The sequence below is a fragment of the Liolophura sinensis genome, chromosome 1, assembly GCF_032854445.1.
Source record: "Liolophura sinensis isolate JHLJ2023 chromosome 1, CUHK_Ljap_v2, whole genome shotgun sequence".
Classification (NCBI taxonomy): Eukaryota; Metazoa; Mollusca; class Polyplacophora; order Chitonida; family Chitonidae; genus Liolophura; species Liolophura sinensis.
In genome coordinates, this window is record NC_088295.1 from 54,419,539 (window position 1) to 54,440,242 (window position 20,704).

Sequence of the window (20,704 nt, forward strand, 5' to 3'; positions counted from 1 at the left end):
TCAGCTACTTCTTTACCTCAGAAATGGCTCTTGGAATTGACCCCCCATTCACATTACAGCGGCAGTTCTGTCTGTTTGTTTGTGGGCTGGCAGTTTATTTCATCACACTTTGATCTCTGCAGTGGTTTTCTAAACACACTCATTCTCTGCCCCCAGTATTAAGGGAATGATCACTAGATACAGCTTGCAGACTGGCACAGCTGCCAAGATATCATGGTAAAGTGGGATCCAAAGGATGAAACAGCTGATTTATGTTAGTAATTTGCTCATGGTCGTCCATTGTTGTAGGCTTTCTTGTAGAAGGGAGAAGTTCACCCTGAAGCATCTGGATAATTAAGTCGTTTAAAAGCCAGCCTCTTTTTCATGACTATGCATGTACATGATTGTATGCTCACTCTACACGTGCATATCCCATAAGATTTCATAGACTTGAAACATATTCTAAAAATTCATTGCTTATTGAAGAAATCTGGAGATAATTGAAGAAGTTTGAAGAATTTTTTTGACAGTGGCGTTGAAGCTCTACTGGATTACTTGAATCAGACAGCTTGAAGATTTGAGCAAGCATTGAGGAATTCAGATTCTTAGTGCATGGAATTAACACGCATGTACCTGTATATTTATACATGTACACTGTATTAAAAAGGCAGTTAATGTGAACGAGGGATAAGCACTGATAAGATAAGGTTGGCAGCCAAAATTGAAAGAACTGGGGATGGCTGTGATGCTTTTATTCAAGACTGTAAACATCTCTTCAGACTTCACACCCTGCTTATCACACTGCATTCTACTTAATGCTGGTGGATAAGTGTAGGTTTCCAAGGGATATATTTGTGAGCTGTTGAAAACCTGGAAAGTGTGCAAATTCAACTATTCTGAATCCAGTGTGGATTGAGTCGGTAAATAACAGCATGACCTCCAACTGTTTATAGCATATAATCTTACTGTATTTGCTTGTTTAGAGTTTGCGTTGTTTGATTGATCTAGGTGATGGAAAAACACACATTGTGATGGGAATAAGGATTTAGAATGATTTAATACAGAATATTGCTGATAGCACTTTAGCCCCTTGGGACAATCTTAGATTTCAATGCTTCTTTATAGTCTTCTAACTATCAATTCAGGGAAATTCATTTTGTCTCTACAAGAGTGTATATAAATACTGCTGAGGTTACTGCCGTGTTCTGGTAAAGCTCACATCATCCTGCACATGCAAACAGTGTTACAGTGCAAGTAAATTAAGGGACATTTACTTTTTATGATCACAACCATGTAGGAATCGGTAAAATAAAACTAATAAAGAAGACGTTTTCTTGTAAATGTACATGTAGAACGCAAGTAAATTGTTCTGTAAATTAGTTGAGATTTGACAGACCTGATGTGAATGAAACGCTCGTATCATTTAACAATGTCAAAACTTCTTCAGAGATATATTTCAGGCTTTGCACATGTATGTGTATTGTTTGGATATTCTGTAGCTCTTCACACTTTTAAGGGTGTTTTTTGTTTGTTTGTGCAAAGTGATTTGCTGTAAATTTATTATGATAGAGTTTCCTTCCTAACTCATTGTGTCATTTGAGTAAAGTTAGAGAACATTATCAAATATTGCTATGTATTGCATATTGTAAGCAAGAGGAAACGGAATTCACCTGTTCATTTTCAGTAAAATCATTGCCATATGCTCTCAATTTGCAATAAATATTGTAGCAAAATTGCCATTATTAATGATGGACACAATATAATTGGTAGTAAAGGCCCTTTAGGAATCCTTCTCTTGATGGATAATAATGAAGTTTCTCATTCCATTTTTTGCTGAGCTCAGAAAGTGATCGCTTATTGCTGCAGGGCAGGAAATGAAATGAGTGTAATATAAGTTCTACTTCTCATGCTTTTTTTTTTTATTTTAGGAAATTTTGACAGATGAACTGAATGTGGTAATTTCTGCCAGCCACATGTTTGTGCTGGTTGATGTATGTCACCCTATTATAGATGGACACCTGCCTCTGACGCATAGGTTTATAAAAGGAAGTGTCTTAGTGTCGTTGAGAAAACAAATTAACGTAGGAGAAAATTTGGAAAAGAAGCACCCTGATCTCAGATTCTGGCTAAATCAATGTTCTGAGAAGATCTTACCCGTCCAATACCCTGCTGAAATGTTGAAGATGTACATGTATGATGATGGATACACATTCTGCCAGAATTTCTTTGTGTAGGCATTAAGACAGTTCCTCTGGGGTGTATTTGATTGAACCCCATGTCCCCAATTACACGAGGTATATATGCATTATCAGCTTTAGCCATAGCAACTTGCGTGAACATGTACATTATCAGATGTGCCTGCTCAGGTGATTACTTAATGTTTCATATTACAAATCATGGCTTTACACTGTAAATGATGCATCCATGCATGTTACACAACGCTGTTTTGTTTTCATTTGTTAAATGGGGAAACGTTCCAGTGTAAAGCAATTTGATCCCATGGGAGATAGCCGTGGTCTGGTGGTTAAAGCTTGCTTTTCAAGCACTGCATATAGTTTCAGTACTGCATGGCCTTGGACAGGTAATCTATAAATCACCCCCCCCCCCACCCTTCCCTTCCCATTACTAGTGTTTTATTGGTGACAAGACTTGGTAAGCGGTACAATTGTGGCCATCTGCACAATATATCTAATATTCATTAAAAACTACTTGTCTGTAGCTAATATGATGTACATATCTTATGTTGTATTTGGAAATGTTCATTAGGGAGATTTCCATGTCCTTCACCCATAAAACTGACTGCTGTTGTATGAGTGAAAACTTCATGAAATAAATAATTTGGGCCCAGGCTGCTTGGTAGAGAGCAAACTGGTGATGTAGTTCTCTTGTATTTCAAGAATACAGTTATCAATTCGGTATTAATTCATGTCACCGTTGAGTGTGAAAAGATACCCCATTGTGCAGGCATCATTCTCTGTAAGGAATTGTGTACCTAGTTTTGCAAGCCTTCAGAAGAATGTGGAAGCTTTATATTGACAGCTGCCATATCAGGTTTCTTCCTGTGCATCTGTCGCCCCGGTAGAGTACCAATCCTCTAGGTGACCTGAACGCCACAAATCACAGAGTTCAGACGGTTGAATAATGTATAGCTGAGTGTATGGTATTGATTCAGTCCTTTGGCCAAGCCCTTTGTATTTGGTCACAGCATAAATGCCTTTGACAGATGAGCCATTGGTGGACACAGCAAAACAAGATAACAGTTATGTGACTGTTAACTGAGGCTAATTTTAGGCTACAGGGACACTAAGTCAGGCAAAATTGAGCCTTTGGGACTTGATGGCATCACATTGTGATGGACTTCACATCAATGCAACCCACATATGATGTACAATACTGACATCCAGTATATATTTGATTTTGGGTGGTCTTTAAGTTATTACATGTATACCATGAATTGGAGGATTTTCTAAAAAGAAAAAAAACGTAGTACCTGCAAGATACCATTTTTTTTCAGGCCATAATTTTGTATGAGTGTTATAAAACTGAATTATGTATACACTAGGCTGGTGTTTTTAATGCATTGTGAAAATACTAACAATAAGCAGTAGGCGTGGGTTCTCAGGTAAGTTTCTCAGCTTGGATTAATGCACAGTCTATTGTGTAATCATACATGGCTAAGGTTGAAGAATTAAACAAGAGTTATTCTTTTACTTGATTGATGTTTTATTTAATTTATGTGATGTATTAGAGTTTATTGGTGGAGGAAACTACTGATCCTTGTAAAAATTCGGGTCAACCTGCTGACATGGTCCCCCAGCTGACAAGAAACTTTTTTATGCCAATTTCTGGGTCACCTGATTAAGCATTATGAGACCAATAGTCCAAAAGCTACATTACACACGATTACTGTATTATGAGACATGTAAAACCATGTATGTGTTTGTTTATATGGAAAACATCTAGGGCCATATGCTTGTACGACTGATACCATCATGGAACATCAAGCAGCAAATAATTTATGACCTCCATATTGTAGAACAATTCAAATGTCACATCACCCGTTGATCACATTAATATAAAACACTGTAAAAAGCCATATACATGCAGTGATCAATTGACGGTGAAACCATTAAAGAATCACCTGATCATCACTTGATTATGAAATGAATTTGGTTTATTGGACATAACATGTGATGATTCCATGATTAAGGACAGCTTCTTTCCACACTTAATTATGGAAGGTATACTTGGACGTCTGCCTGATGACCACCTGATGATAGACGCTTGCTGGATGACCACCTGATGATAGACGTTTGCTGGATGACCACCTGATGATGGACGTTTGCCGGATGACCACCTGATGATGGACGTTTGCCTGATGGACACCGGATCATGGATGTTTACCTGATGACCACCTGATGATGACCACTTGGTCGTGGACGTTTACCTGATGACGGACATTTGCCAGATGACCACCTGATGATAAACGTTTGCCTGATGACCACCTGATCTTGGACATTTCCTGATGACCACATGCCTGATGATGACCACCTGATCATGGACGTTTGCCTGATGACCACCTGATCATGGACGTTTGCCTGATGGCCACCTAATCATGGACGTTTGCCTGATGGCCACCTAATCATGGACGTTTGCCTGATGACCACCTGATCATGGACGTTTGCCTGATGACCACCTGATCATGGACGTTTGCCTGATGACCACCTGATCATGGACGTTTGCCTGATGGCCACCTAATCATGGACGTTTGCCTGATGACCACCTGATCATGGACGTTTGCCTGATGGCCACCTAGTCATGGACGTTTGCCTGATGACCACCTGATCATGGACTTTGACGCGATGACCACTGGATCATGGATGTTTATGTGATCACCGCCTGATCATGGACGTTTGCCTGATGACCATCTGATTATGGACGTTTACCTGATGACCACCTGATCATAGAATGTTTCCTACATCATCTGATTTAGTCATGACGACCTGATTATGGATCAAGTCCAGCTCATGCTGTTTTTTTCTCTGGCCATACATGCCAGCAACATGTAGATGTTGGTTGGTTTCCCACAGGCTCTGCCTTTTTTCCTTCTACCATAATGCTGGCTGCCATTGTACAAGTGAAATGTTCTTGAATACAGTATAAAACACAAACACAAATCAAATAAATAATTCTTGGAAGTGTCCTTGGTGACAGCTGATTATGTAATTCATCTTTGTACATTTACCTCATGACCACCTGATTATGGAATGTATACTTGGACATTTACCTGATGACCACCTGATTATGGAATGCATACTTGGACATTTACCTGATGACCACCTGACTATGGAATGCATACTTGGACATTTACCTGATGACCACCTGATTATGGAATGCATACTTGGACATTTGCCTGATGACCACCTGATTATGGAATGTATACTTGGATATTTGCCTGATGACCACCTGATTATGGAATGCATACTTGGACATTTACCTGATGACCACCTGACTATAGGATGCATACTTGGACATTTACCTGATGACCACCTGATTATGGAATGCATACATGGATATTTGCCTGATGACCACCTGACTATGGAATGCATACTTGGACATTTACCTGATGACCACCTGATTATGGAATGCATACTTGGATATTTGCCTGATGACCACCTGATTATGGAATGCATACTTGGACATTTGCCTGATGACCACCTGAATATGGAATGCATACTTGGACATTTACCTGATGACTACCTGATTGTGGAATGCATACATGGATATTTGCCTGATGACCACCTGACTATAGAATGCATACTAGGACATTTACCTGATGACCACCTGAATATGGAATGTATACTTGGACATGTACCTGCTGACCACCTGAATATGGAATGCATACTAGGACATGTACCTGATGACCACCTGAATATGGAATGCATACTTGGACATGTACCTGCTGACCACCTGAATATGGAATGCATACTAGGACATTTACCTGATGACCACCTGAATATGGAATGCATACTTGGACATTTACCTGATGACGACCTGAATATGGAATGCATACTAGGACATTTACCTGATGACGACCTGAATATGGAATGCATACCTGGACATTTACCTGATGACCGCCTGATTATGGTATGCACACTACGACATTTACCTAAAAATCACCTGATCATGGAATGTTTCCTTCATTTTGTACCTCATTAATCATCATCAGCCAATGAATATGGAATGGCTGATGGAAAGCTTTCTTTGTCATATACCTGGTGATGTTTCCCTGATTTCTCAGCCAACACTGGAGTTTAGTTTTACATATAGCTACAGATGGTATGGGACAGTTGTACATGTTGATCTGATATTTGGGTGTTCTTTTTCTCTAGACCTTAGAATGGTGTGTACACTGTACATATATATGGATGTGTGTGCTTGTATTTACTTTAATTTGTTGTTTTCAAGGTTGCCAGACAGCTCTATTTCCATTCAACTCTGTATGATTTGTATCCATGCTCAGCTAGCTCTGGAAGCAGGTAACAGTATCAGTTTCACGAAGACAGTCATTATTGTTGCCCGCCGACAGCACAATCACAATTCCAGTGTTTCATGGATGGAAAAGAATATCAAAATATTCCTCAAAGGGATTGACTTGCTATTTGCTTGTAAATCGAAATGCACTTGGTAGTGCTGTTTTACTGTTTGATTCATACATTCAGACTGGTAGGAAGTTACCGGTATATATGTGCTATACGTGCTATGATATTTGATATAAATTTATTCAAGAAGCCCTTATCTGTGGAAATCCAGCATTTATGTAGTGGAGACATACAGACTGTTGAAGTCTTCCAGACGTCCAGTCCAGTCCTCTAGATGGATTATTGAGTGGTGATTTGTTTCTCATTCACCAGACAACCATCGCAAGTCCTGGCCTCAGCACATTCATACATGTACTTCATGTTTACAGTGTATTTCTGTGAATGTGAGCCGAGCAAAATTTATTCAAGAACCATCCATCTCTTTGCATGTAGGCATAATTAGGAGCCTCTTTCTGTAAGTGTGATTTGACAGGCGTCAGACCCCAGAAGGGCAAGTGAAATGGTCTAACTTCTCTGAGGCATGCAATGTTATCATAATCTCACCCTATAGATCCTGATGTCACATTTGCCAGCTAGGGCATGATATCCCTCTGTGGTCTTGGCAATTTCCTCTGCAATCTCACAGAGAACATGTCAGGTTCTGGGCTTATATACATGTACATGTACTTTGCTTATACATGCTAACATGCAGTGGCTTTATTATTCATGTACATGTAATGTATTTGTGTGTGTTAGGGGACCACCATTGATTGGTGATTTCGAGTCTCATTTGGATAAAATGGCTTCTGATAATGGCAACATTATCTTATACCTTATTGATATTCAATTCAGCTGTTTTAGTCATTTAGGTACCACCCAGATGGTAGCTTTTTTAGAATGGTCACTATCAATGACTTTTTCTTATGTACTGTATATATATTAAATACATGTAGGAATATATTTGATCAGGCATATATTGGGTTCGCCTGAACTCACGTCTTAATTAATTTTTAGTTTACCTCTCCCTGCAAGATTATGCATCTCGGAATAAATTTTTTTTGTTGAATTTCTGAAATCAACATGCACTTTTCAGTTGTTTCCTGGAAGGTTTGGCTGTCTTTATGCAACTCTACTGTAGGCTATTTCAGATTTTGTACATCTTACCATAGCAAGCAACCCAGCAGAACTAGCAGTGGGGATCATTGTTAATGTTTTGTGTGTCAATGCATACGTGAATCATCCTTTATGATTAGCAGGAAAAATCTGGTTATTTCTTCAGTACTTTAAGATATTTATCATTTTGCTTGGCTTCCTTTGTCCATTTTTTTATCTCATTAACTGGTGCATGGACATGAATCAACCAGTACTAGATCTGTACATGTAACCCTTATCTTATAATTACATAATGCCATCGTGGAAAGGGGGCCTCCGTGGCTCAGTTGGTTAGCGGGCTAGCGCAGCGTAATGACCCAGAAGCCTCTCACCAATGCGGTCGCTGTGAGTTCAAGTCCAGCTCATGCTGGCTTCCTCTCCGGCCGTAAGTTGGAAGGTCGGCCGCAACCTGCGGATGGTTGTGGGTTTCCCCTGGGCTGTGCCCGGTTTCCTCCCACCATAATGCTGGCCGCCGTCGTATAAGTGAAATATTCTTGAGTACGGTGTAAAACACCAATCAAATAAATAAATAAATAAAATCATCGTGAATAGTACTTGTACATTAATATACATTTTCCTACACCATCTACAAAGCTAAACTCTTGAGTATTGTGCTAAACAATATGCATACTCTACTTCCTCAACCTTTTCGCATGTGAAAGATCAACTTTCAGTGCAGTTTATGCATATTTTAATTTGATTTTGGAGAAAAAAAAGTATTGGTTGGGCTTGCCAATTTCAGGGCTTCACAGATGTATAATTTTATAAGTATACAGAGAATGATGCTTTCAGAATATGCTTGAATAAACACCTTGCAAATGTGTGAAAAGGTTGAAAAATTACAGTATATTGCACTACTTACAAAGCTGTTATGCTACATGTGTAGTCGAGCATCGGACCAGAGCCAAGGACTTAATTCACAAATCGCCAAATTGGTAAAGTTAGTAGTATTTTAATAACTTATGCCCAGGAGAGCGAAAAATAAAACATGAATATAAAATCAAATGATTTTTTTTAGGAAAAAATTATAAATTGTAAGATAAATTTAATATTAACAGAAATAAATCAACAGCTAACTTTAACCTACCATCATGAACTGCTACATCATAATGCTCAAGCAGAGAAGTGCAGGCCTACCTGGGAAAAACAAAATTAGTATGAAAGAATTAAATTAAAGGTGGAATTTGTTTTACATATATAATTGAGAAATTTCCTGTGAATTGTGCCTTTGTGTTTGCAGGTGACTGACTTTGCCTGGTCTCATGATGGACGTATGGCACTGATTTGTTACCGGGATGGTTTTGTTTTGGTGGGCTCAGTTGCTGGGCAGAGGTACTGGTCCTCCATGTTAAACCTGGATGACTCTTCCATAACCTGTGGAATCTGGGCTCCTGATGACCAGAAGGTACATATGTGTATGTCAGTTGTGTATCTGTAAGATCAGACTCCTGATTGTCAGAAACCATGTCACTTGTGTAGTCAGGGACCTGCGTAAATTGGGGGTGGACCGAGTACTGGGGGTAAGAGCCAGGTAAGTCTTGATAACTCCTCCATAATCAGTGAGATCTGAACTTTGATGATCAGAAGGTAAGTCATTTGTGTAAGGCATTTTGGAGATGGGAAGTAAGCCAGGATGATGCCTCCATAACCTGTGAGAAGTGACTTTTGATGATCAAAAGGTATGTAAGTTGTGCACTGAGGGATTGCAGGTAGTAAACCTCGATGAATCCCCCATAACCTGTGTGTGTGAATTGCTCTGGTGGTCTAAAGCATATGCATCTTGATCAGGAGACCAGGAATCAAACACGGCTTCCCAAAATGGCACTTGTTGCTGCCACGCTTCTTTCAAGGTTAGAGCAAGCAGGGAAAGAGGACAGGTAGGGCTGGTGTCAGTATAATGTTATTGGAAGGATGTCAAGTCTGGTATCTTTGGCATGATATTTCAGTGATGGCATGGACTCGCCCTGCCATAATAAGACAGTATATGACACACACCTAATGACTCCATGTTGTCATATGACCAAAAAATGAGTATGGCACTAAACTCCATGCATACATACATATTCTATAACCTGTGACATTTGAACTGTGATGATCAGAGGGTACATATTTTTCTGTTGTTTAGTCAGAGGCCAGGTATGTGTCTGGCAACTGTGTAGTCAGAGACCAGGTATGTATCTGGCAACTGTGTAGTCAGAGACCAGGTATATGTTTGGCAACTGTGTAGTCAGAGACCAGGTATCTGGCAGCTGTGTAGCCAGAGACCAGGTATATGTCTGGCAGCTGTGTAGTCAGAGATCAGGTATGTATCTGACAGCTGTGTAGTCAGAGACCAGGTATGTGTCTGGCAACTGTGTAGACAGAGACCAGGTATGTGTCTTGCAACTGTGTAACCAGAGACCAGGTGTATGTCTGGCAGCTGTGGAGTCATAGACTAGGTATGTGTCTGGCAACTGTGTAGTCAGAGACCAGGTATGTGTCTGGCAACTGAGTAGTCAGAGACTAGTTATGTGGCAACTGTGTAGTCAGAAACCAGATATGTGTCTGGCAACTGTGTAGTCAGATACCAGATATGTGTCTGGCAACTGTGTAGTCTGATATGTTTCTGGCATCTGTATAATCAGATACCATGTATGTGTTTGACAACTTTGTAGTCAGATGCCAGGTATGTGTCTGGCAAATGTGTAGTCAGATACTAGGTATGTGTCTGGCAACTGTGTAGTCAGATTACTGGGGTATAGGTAGTAAACCTGACTAGGCTTATGATGTTTGGAAGTATTTATCTTTGTAGAGCACAGTAATATTGGTTTCCTCCAGGCTTTGCCCAGTTTCCTCCCACCATTGTGCTGGCCGCCATTGTATAAGTGAAATATTCTTAAGTGTGGCATAGAACATCAATTAAATAAATAAAATATTTTTGGAGATATGTTAGTATTAATACGATCAAGTTTCCCGTTGTTGTGTGTCAGGTGATGTTTGGAACAACGGACGGTCAGGTGGTTGTGATGAGCTCATCAGGTGCCATGCTGGTTCAGGTCACCATCCATGAGGGCATGGAAATCACCACCATGATGTGGTCATGTGAAAAGTTCAATATGGATGAATCAGACAGTGATAAGAACATCAAGAAAACATCCTCCCCATCAGGTGAGTAAATTCCGCTCTCATTAGAACATGTTATTTCAGCACCTCAAGTTGTCGTCAGGAGGTGTGGGTTGATACCCAGCCTTGGACAGGGATATGTGTAGATTACTCCTCTCTCTCACTGTTTGTAGGGGCCTTGGTGACAGCCTGCATTGAAGACCACCTATGTCTTTCACCAAAATGGTGATGTGCATATCTGCATGTGACATGCAGGAAAGTTTGTCAGTAACTTTGCAAAGGTCAGAAAATTACCCTAAATGTGAGCGTCAAGTCCGACATTCATATACCATTCGTAGTCCGTAAAGGGCGTTCCAAGTCGATAATCGCAAGATCCATTTCCAAAACAACGTTTAACACTAACTCCCAAAGACAAAGGTATGTAAGAAATTATACAAATAAGAAATAAAGCCGGTAACACACAAGAGAGGAGCGGTCATCAGTTTTCAATGATGCCGGGCAGACAATGAATATTCCAGGCATGAATTCCATATCAGAGTTCAAATTCGTAGTCCGTGAATGAGTTCCATGTCAAATAACAATTAAACAAGTATCTCAGTCGCGCTTTAATGGCAAATGTTCATAAAGGCATCATGCTGATGTAATTAGCATGGCTACCTTTACGGCCCCTAGCCCCAGGTTAAGCGGTATTAGATACAGTTTGAAAATGACGAGCGTTAGAGACCCTAACCGATCAGATTGTGATTCAAAAGTAACAGACGATTACGCCTAAGCCACTCTGTTGTCTTCCTTTGATAAAACTGACCTCTACCATGTAAGTGAAAAATTCTTCAATATGGTGTCAGGCAATAATGAAATCAAATCCAGAAATTATGGCTGAGTGATTGATTGCATGATGACATATTTTGTTCTGCTTGTCTGTAATCAACATGGCTGACTGCAGGTTTAACTATATCCACTTCAAACATTTTAAAATGCAGGAGATTTTCATGAGTTCAGTGTCCACCTGGGTCATGCCTGTAGTACATAGTATTTTATCAAATTTTTTTTCAAAGAACCTTGGTAATTGATTTCTTCATTGCCAGATTGTTGGGTATGACTGTAAATACAGCATGAGCAGCGTATGTGGGTGTGTGTCTTGATATGTCTCATGGTTTGTGAAATCCTGTCACAACATGTAGTTAGTTTTATGAATGAACATTAAACCAGAAATATGCATGAAAAAACTGTTTTGTATTTAAGAAATAAGGTGAAAGAGTAATTCAGATGAATTGACTTTGTTATCACCAGCAGATGTTGACTTTGTGGTGGGCTTCCGTCTGTATTCTGAACCAAAACTCTGTATTTGATGTTCATTATTCCATACACTCACAGCGTAGGTACGGATTCCTGAAAACACCATGGGAGAATTAGCTGTCAGCAAAAGTAACGATGGGTTATAATGAGGTCTGGGGCTTCTTCCCCAGAAGCTCAGCCCAAATATATTACCACCCTCATGGGTATATCGCAGGCAGCCACTGAAGTCACTTTGTAGGGGATTTCCCCATATATATGTGTGATGGAAGAGTCTAAATGTCAGAACTTTTTCACCCAGGCAAAAATTCATTGTGACAGCTAGCAGTAGTGGTGAACACGCAACAAGCAGTTTTCACATGTCTGACGTGTGGTATAAGCTGATCAGGTCATGTTTAGACTCACATGCATATATATGTATATATATATATATATATATAAATGTTACTTAAACACTTGATTGTCCTTGCATGCAGAAGGAATGATAGCTCAGCAGGATGCCACATAAAATATACATGTAGATGTCTGCTGAAAGGCTGAAAATCCACTGTCAGAGTTAAGCGAAGTTTAGAATTTTCATTAAGGCATTCAACAAATACACACCTTGTGGGATGGATTAAAATATTAGTTTCTTTGAACAAATTCTGAGTTGTGTCTGAAGTGGTATTTATCCCAAAGAATTCTGCCATGATAAAGCATTCCACGAATAAGGCCACATGTTCACATGTAATCCAAGTGTGTACCGTGTTTGACCTGGAATTTTGAACATGACTTCATTACTAAAGTTTGTCTAATTCTGAGAATTCTATTTATCTTAAAAAAGAAATTTGAAAATCTACTGGTAAGAGAAGGTCAAAATCTACTGTTTTAGTTTTAGGACCAAAAGTAATATGTTGTGACCTTTGTTTGCCTCTGAAAATGTATTTTTTAATTGTACATGCATATTTGAAGGACAGATGTGGTAGTTTACTGTCATATTATGGGATGATCTCTTCTTTAGCCAAACCTGCCCAAATTCTGCACCAATGACTGGTTTGTTGAGAGCATCCTGCCATTCCGGAGAGGCCCCATAAATGTCACTGTAGTTATTTAGAGGAATGCATCCTATCTGAAAACACAATAAATATTTGACATTAAATCAGTTCAGAACATTTTATTGTTAACTGGTTCTTTAGTGTAGCTGCAAAATGTGTGTGGATGATATTCAAGGAGGCATCAGATGGAAGCATATGACTTGGGAATGAAACTAGATGTGTAAAACAATATGCAGGTTTTAATGTTGCAACAACTGAGTGACATCCCTTGGTGACTTGAAATCATCGCTTTACGCCATGGTAGAACATATGTGATAGGGTAAAAAAAATCTTATTAAACAAGATCATATGAATCTTTCGAATAATGCTCTTGGAAGGGTTTGGGAATAAAATATTTCAAAAATATTGATATTCTGACAGCGGTTTATCTAAACACTGTTGTGTTGAGAGAGGGACAAATAGCTCTACCATTTTGTCCCAAATAGCCCTACCATGTTGTCCCAAATAGCCCTACCATTAGTAAACTGGTGACATCATTTCCACTACATCACTTCGTTGTGGTAATGACAGAACTTGTAGTGCTGTAGTGCTGCTCTATGTTGTAATGTTCTAATTATGGTACATGAAAAATGAATAAAGGTGGAGGCATGTCTGTCTCTCCCTTGCTTTGTCTTGTACTGTGGGTCAAGACATTTGTTTTGGTAATATATCTGGAAAGCCCGCAGTTGAATGTTTTCATACATGAACCATTAAACTTGCCTGTGCATGCACACATTCCCTCAGCCCGTATATGGCTTTTCTACATGTACTTCTATTTTAATAATTAACACAGTTGTTAAAATGTGCAAATATTTCATTTTCTGTTGCTTTTGGAACTGCATACTCTATGCATTGATTGAATGCAAGTTTTGTTTTTATAACTTGCTTTTGTTGAGTGTTGTCACTTAAAATCATATTATCAGGTATTAGGAAGTTTCACCTTTTATTTTGGCTTTATTATGGCTTTAACTATTATTACTCGGTATATGAACATACATAAAAATTGTGCTGATCTCTATAAAGTTAAAATCTTTTTTGTTTGTAGATACTACCTCATCACAACGAGACCCTCGACTCGCCATCTGCTTTAAACATGGTGCTATCTTCCTCATGTCCAGTTATGACGATGTCTGTCCCAGAATTATCAATACTATGCTCACAGGTATGTCTGTCTCTGTCCCAGAACTATCAGTACAATGCTCACATGTATTTCTATCTCTGTCCCAGAATTATCAGTACATTGCTCTCATGCATTTCTCTCTCTGTCCCAGAATTATCAGAACAGTGCTCACATACACATGTGTCTCTGTCCCAGAATTATCAGTACAGTGCTGACATGTATTTCTGACTCTGTCCCATACTAATCAGAACAATGATTGCATGCACTTCTGTCTCTGTCCCAGAATTATCAGTACACTGCTCACGCTCACATGCACTTCTGTCTCTCTCCCAAAATTATCAGTACAATGCTCACATGTATTTCTGTCCTAGACTTATCAGTACAGTGCACACATACACTTCTGTCTCTGTCCCAGGATTATCAGTACACTGCTCACGCTCACACGCACTTCTTACTCTGTCCCAATGCTAACAGTACAATGCTCACATGTAGTTCTGTTTCTGTCCCAGAATTATCAGTACAGTGCTCACATGTATTTCTGTCTCTGTCCCAGAATTATCAGAACAGTGATCGCATGCACATCTGTCTCTGTCCCAGAATTATCAGAACAATGCTCACATGTATTTCTGTCTCTGTCCCAGAATTATCAGAACAATGCTCACATGCACATCTGTCTCTGTCCCAGAATTATCAGTACAGTGCTCACATGTATTTCTGTCTCTGTCCCAGAATTATCAGAACAGTGATCGCATGCACATCTGTCTCTGTCCCAGAATTATCAGAACAATGCTCACATGTATTTCTGTCTCTGTCCCAGAATTATCAGAACAATGCTCACATGCACATCTGTCTCTGTCCCAGAATTATCAGAACAATGCTCACATGTATTTCTGTCTCTGTCCCAGAATTATCAGAACATTGCTCACATGCACATCTGTCTCTGTCCCAGAATTATCAGTACAGTGCTCACATGTATTTCTGTCTCTGTCCCAGAATTATCAGAACAGTGATCGCATGCACATCTGTCTCTGTCCCAGAATTATCAGTACAATGCTCACATGCACATCTGTCTCTGTCCCAGAATTATCAGAACATTGCTCACATACACATCTGTCTCTGTCCCAGAATTATCAGAACAATGCTGACATGTATTTCTGTCTCTGTCCCAGAATTATCAGAACAATGATCGCATGCACATCTGTCTCTGTCCCAGAATTATCAGTACAGTGCTCACATGTATTTCTGGCTCCGTCCCAGAATTATCAGAACAATGCTCACATGCACATCTGTCTCTGTCCCAGAATTATCAGAACAATGCTCACATGCACATCTGTCTCTGTCCCAGAATTATCAGAACAATGCTCACATGTATTTCTGGCTCCGTCCCAGAATTATCAGAACAATGCTCACATGTATTTCTGTCTCTGTCCCAGAATTATCAGAACAATGCTCACATGTATTTCTGTCTCTGTCCCAGAATTATCAGAACAATGCTCACATGCACATCTGTCTCTGTCCCAGAATTATCAGAACAATGCTGACTTGCACTTCTGTCTCTGTCTCAGAATTATCAGTACAGTGCTCACATGTATTTCAGTCTCTGTCCAAGAATTAGCAGTACTTTGCTCACAGGTATGTTTTTCTTCATGTCTGTCCCAGAATTATCATTACTTGAAAATGCTTACAGGTATGTTTCTAGAATACTAAAAAAGAACAATTAATCTTGACTCTGAGCCTAAAACAAATCATATAAATGTATGCATCTATCATAATTAGTATAGACAATTAGTACAATGAGTACAGTTTCTCGTTAGAGTTTTAAATTCCCATATTTTTATCTATCCTATTCCAGTGAAGAATGATTGATCACCATGGCTTTGTGCTTCAAAGGCAACCAGTGAAAGAAATTCTCCTATTTTTCTCTGGCGCCTTTCATGTATATTTAAATGCTTTCGCTTCAGGTTTAAAGTTGGACTGGTCCAATTGTGGGGAGTTCCTGGCAGTAGGGGGTTTTGTCCGCTTGCCTAACCTCCACTGTAAAAGTGAGATCCACTTCTACTCCAGTGATGGAAACCTCACCTACAAAATACTTGTCCCCACTCAGGTATGCCATGCTGAGGGACAGATTTGGAGACTGATTGCTTCAGTATTTTTACTTATATTACCCATTCAATATAGATCCACTTTCTCTGTGTAAATCAGTGTTCTCTTGTGGGTAATTAGTCAGGGTTCCAACAAACCTGCCTGAGGAGAAAATATTCTGGGATTGCGTTATTTATATCAAGAACAGTTTCATTTACTGTGGCAGATTCTGATATTTCAGTAAACATGTTAAATGTACATGTAAGGTAAGAATGAAGTATAAACTGACTCAGTGATAACAGAATGAGATAAGTCGTGAATGCTTCATATCGTTATCTTTATCGTTATCTTATCGATAACATTGCCCGCAAAGTTCCAGTTATTTACTTGTTTAAAGGGGTGAAAATTCTCAGTACTTATATAAAGACGGGATCCAGATGATCAAGTACACCATCGATAATGGTGCTTCACTGAAATGCATGGAAAATGTTCAAATGAAGTGTGTATCAGATAAAAAGCCATTAAACATTGTCTGGGGAAAAAATTTGATTTGTTTCTTTTTTTTTTTAAGAACTTTTTCCAGGCGAGTAAAATGCTTTTAAAATATTGGATTGTATTTTAAATTTAAAGGACATTTTTGTGCACCGCTGTGAAGTCTCCAACTTTTTTCATTCAAGCAATGTTGTGGAGCTTCTGTACACTCAATTAAGGACTTGTCACTGGTGCTTGCGGATGCAAGGAGACATTAAGTATAAATAAGACAATGATTTGACAACAATGTTCACAAAAGCACTAAAGTCATGTAAATAAAAGTAGTAATATCTGACTTGACCACAGTGCTAACAGAAGCACAGATATGACTTTTAAGGGAAGAGGTTGTATCCATAAGCATTTTACACATGTCATGAAGAATAATCAAAGTTTACTTCTTCAAAGCCCTGGAGTCATCCAGCCTGTCCAGTCTAGTTTAGTTCTCGTGGTCATCCAGTAGGTGCAAGATTGAATTCAGAGGTGCCATTTTATTTGTGAAAATATTAGAATTACAGGATGATTTATCAAACTTTCATTGGTATGACTGCTACCACCTGTTGTAGAGATGGATTCCTATATGTAAATGTACATGTTCCCTAAATTCTCAACCTTTTTGCAGATGAAAAAGCAACTTTCAGTGTAATTTAAGCACATTTATAGTTTGATAATGTAGGAAAAATTACATTGGTTGGCTAAGTCCAGGGCTTCACAAAAAGTATAATTTTATCAACCTACACAGAATAATGCCCTCAGAATATGCTTGAATAAACACCTTGCAAACATGCAGAAAGGTTGATGAATTATAGTGGGTGTAGTTTTAAAAATCAGCCTCATCTTTGGGTCAGCTCTGTCACCGATATGACAGGAACTTGGCTGTGAAATAACATGGCCAATAACTTAGTAGATATCCTGATATTTCAAACCTCTGCTCCAGCTAACTGTACAAAGAAAAATATGTTTTTGTGTCCAATCTCGCAATGTTTAAAAATCTCTTAAATGATTTCAGTGTATTTATTTTATTTGAATGGTGTTTTACACTGTGCTCAAGAATATTTCACTTATTTGACCACGGCCAGCATTATGGTGGGAGGAAACCAGGAAAAGCCCAGGGGGAAACTTATAACCATCTGCAGGTTGCATGCAGACTTTGCCATTTTTGACTGGAGAGGAAGCCAGCCCAATTTGAACTTGAATTCACAGCGAGTACATTGGTGAGAGGCACAGGTGTGCTAACCACTAGGCTACCTTTGTATAATTCCTGAATTGTGCACGAGACTTAATCCAAATCGGTGCTTGACGTTTGCTGACTGAAACATTAATACCATCAAAAACATAACCTCCTTGACAGTTAATGATTGAATGTTGGGTTTATTTTGACAGGGAAAGCCTCTCACCGCACTTACCTGGGGACATAATGATAAGCGTTTATTTGTGGGGGCAGGCTGTGTCATACACGTGGCTTGGGTTACCAAACATGTGGCAACTCTGCAGTTCCTCAGTCATCGATGTATACAGAAAGTCATCCGTCTAGAAAAAAATATCAGTAAACTTCGACTTCCCTCCAAGTTAAAGAATGGTGTTCGAGCATTGTTCTCTCCAACAATAAAGGTAAGTATCATGTTGGAGTACAGCGTACATTGCCAGATTAAACAAACGGTCACTCTTACATCACTGTTTCTGTATAGTTGTTTGTTTCTTAAAGCAAAGAGGTATGTGCGGTTCACAAGCATTTTTTAGTGATGGTCATCGTTAGCAGATGGTGATGGCCTGCTAATGTTACGTCAGAAATTGATTGTAGTGCAGCATCTACAATTTTACAATTTATCAGCTTTTCACTGTGGCGCCATTATGATGATCTGTGAAAGGAATCTTTGATGTCAATATAATGGCGTCTGGTCTGGCTTAAATTTTTACTGGATGTTTGCTGGATCCCCATTTCTTCATCAAGTTTCACTGTCCATAATTTTCTGATGACTGGTTATATATATGTATGTATGCATTTTTACCCCTCAGTCAACTTTTGACTCTTGTCAACATCATACTTGTATTTTCAATACTGTTCATACCAAATTGAGTGAAACTTTCAGCATGCGTAAATGCACATGAAGGGAGTCACAGACCAGATACACCTGTGGTGAGCACAATGAAGCCTTGGCTAACTGAATTATGGCATACATGTATTATTTACATTTGATTCATTAGCTGTTACAAGCATGCTGGTGCATTGCATAATGTAGCCTGTGGAGCTATGACGCATGTATTTGTGACAGAGCCAAGAGGCTTTGGTGTTTTCAAATTGAAGTGCGAACCTAATAATTATATGTCATTATGAAAAGATTTGTGGTATCTGTGGGGCAGGCTTTGGTGTTTTCAAATTGAAGTGCGAACCTAATAAGTATATGTCATTATGAAAAGATTTGTGGTATCTGTGGGGCAGGTTTTGGTGTTTTCAAATTGAAGTGCGAACCTAATAATTATATGTCATTATGAAAAGATTTGTGGTATCTGTGGGGCAGTTAAAAAGGTATTTAAAGATGGCAATTAGATTATAAAATTTGAAAAAAATTATTTATATCTGAACAGTTATGAACAGATCATAAAAACACAAGGGATGAAGTCGTGTGAAATGTTCAACATTTATCCACATTTGTTTTCACATGAGTAACAGGTATGTTATTCTAGGAGTTATGTATGTGTTTTCTGTGATGTTGAGTTTGCTACACTGGCAAATGGCATAGACTATACTTGTATATAAAATATCCAGCCTCTTGCATTCAAATGGTAGATGAACATAATCATGTCTCATACAGTCTGTCATCTGAGATGTAACATGTACCTCTTTAATACATACATTGTTACAGAAACTTACAAAAATATGCCAATTTTAAATGAGAGATGTACCTGGGAAGTTTTAAAGTTGGATGACTGCTTTAGGTTTAAAGATTCAGATAACTATGCGGTGTAAACCTCAAAGGTTGTAAATTTTGGATGACTGTGTTACAAGTATGAAAAGTTTTATCTGTTGCGTTTCAGTGCATATAGTGTAAACGTGGAAGATTTTAGTTTTCATGTGACTGTTGTGTAGACCTTAGAGGTTTTATGATTTAGATGACTGTGTGAGGTGTAACCCACAAATATAAGCTTTAAGATTCTGATGAATGTTAATTTGTGGTGTAAACCTCAGGAATTTAAAGTTTCTGATGGCCGTTTTTTTAGTGTATGACCCATGAGCCCATTTTACTTACAGTGTTGCTTAGGCCAAATGTAACTTTTATCACCACACATATTGTAGAATCGCCAGGGTACATGTAATTGTGTTTGATTTTTCATTCTTGTGCATAAAACAGGCTCCCATAGGTTTTAAGTTTTCTGATGGCTGTTTGTAGTTTAAATCTTTGAGGACTCAAACCCTTTTGTAATGCACTGAGAACTTCATTTCAAACAAATGTAGGGCAGTGGCATGCTAATAAAGGCCGATGATCAAAAGCTGCATGGAGAAAAACCTTCTGCATCCTTCATTATTTCGTATAGGCATTATACATAATGCATCATTGCATCTTTCAAATTAGTGTTATTAGTTTGTTGAGAAGCAGAGGTATGTGCATAGCCTCCATGAAGAGCGTTTTGCAGTGCTGTTGGTGGTGGTGGTTGCGCAGTGAAGTGTTCTCAAGTAGATGCTGGCCTCAGGACATTCTCCTCCAGGCATGCCAGGCCAACCCTTGTCACATCATTTCCTGTTGACAGAATGGGCTGCCTTTATAAAATAATTTACTGTTGCCTCCTTAATGAAC

General features: G+C 38.9%; 1 protein-coding gene across 1 annotated transcript in view; it reads left to right on the forward strand.

The window, feature by feature from the left end:
- LOC135462098 (tubby-related protein 4-like) overlaps positions 1-20,704 on the forward strand; it is an 81,290-nt gene that overhangs the window by 42,158 nt on the left and 18,428 nt on the right. The window contains exons 4-8 of the mRNA XM_064739457.1: positions 8,953-9,117; positions 10,682-10,859; positions 14,226-14,342; positions 16,262-16,404; positions 18,294-18,521. Coding sequence (XP_064595527.1) covers positions 8,953-9,117; positions 10,682-10,859; positions 14,226-14,342; positions 16,262-16,404; positions 18,294-18,521 — 831 coding nt within the window. The remainder of the gene's footprint in view (positions 1-8,952; positions 9,118-10,681; positions 10,860-14,225; positions 14,343-16,261; positions 16,405-18,293; positions 18,522-20,704) is intronic.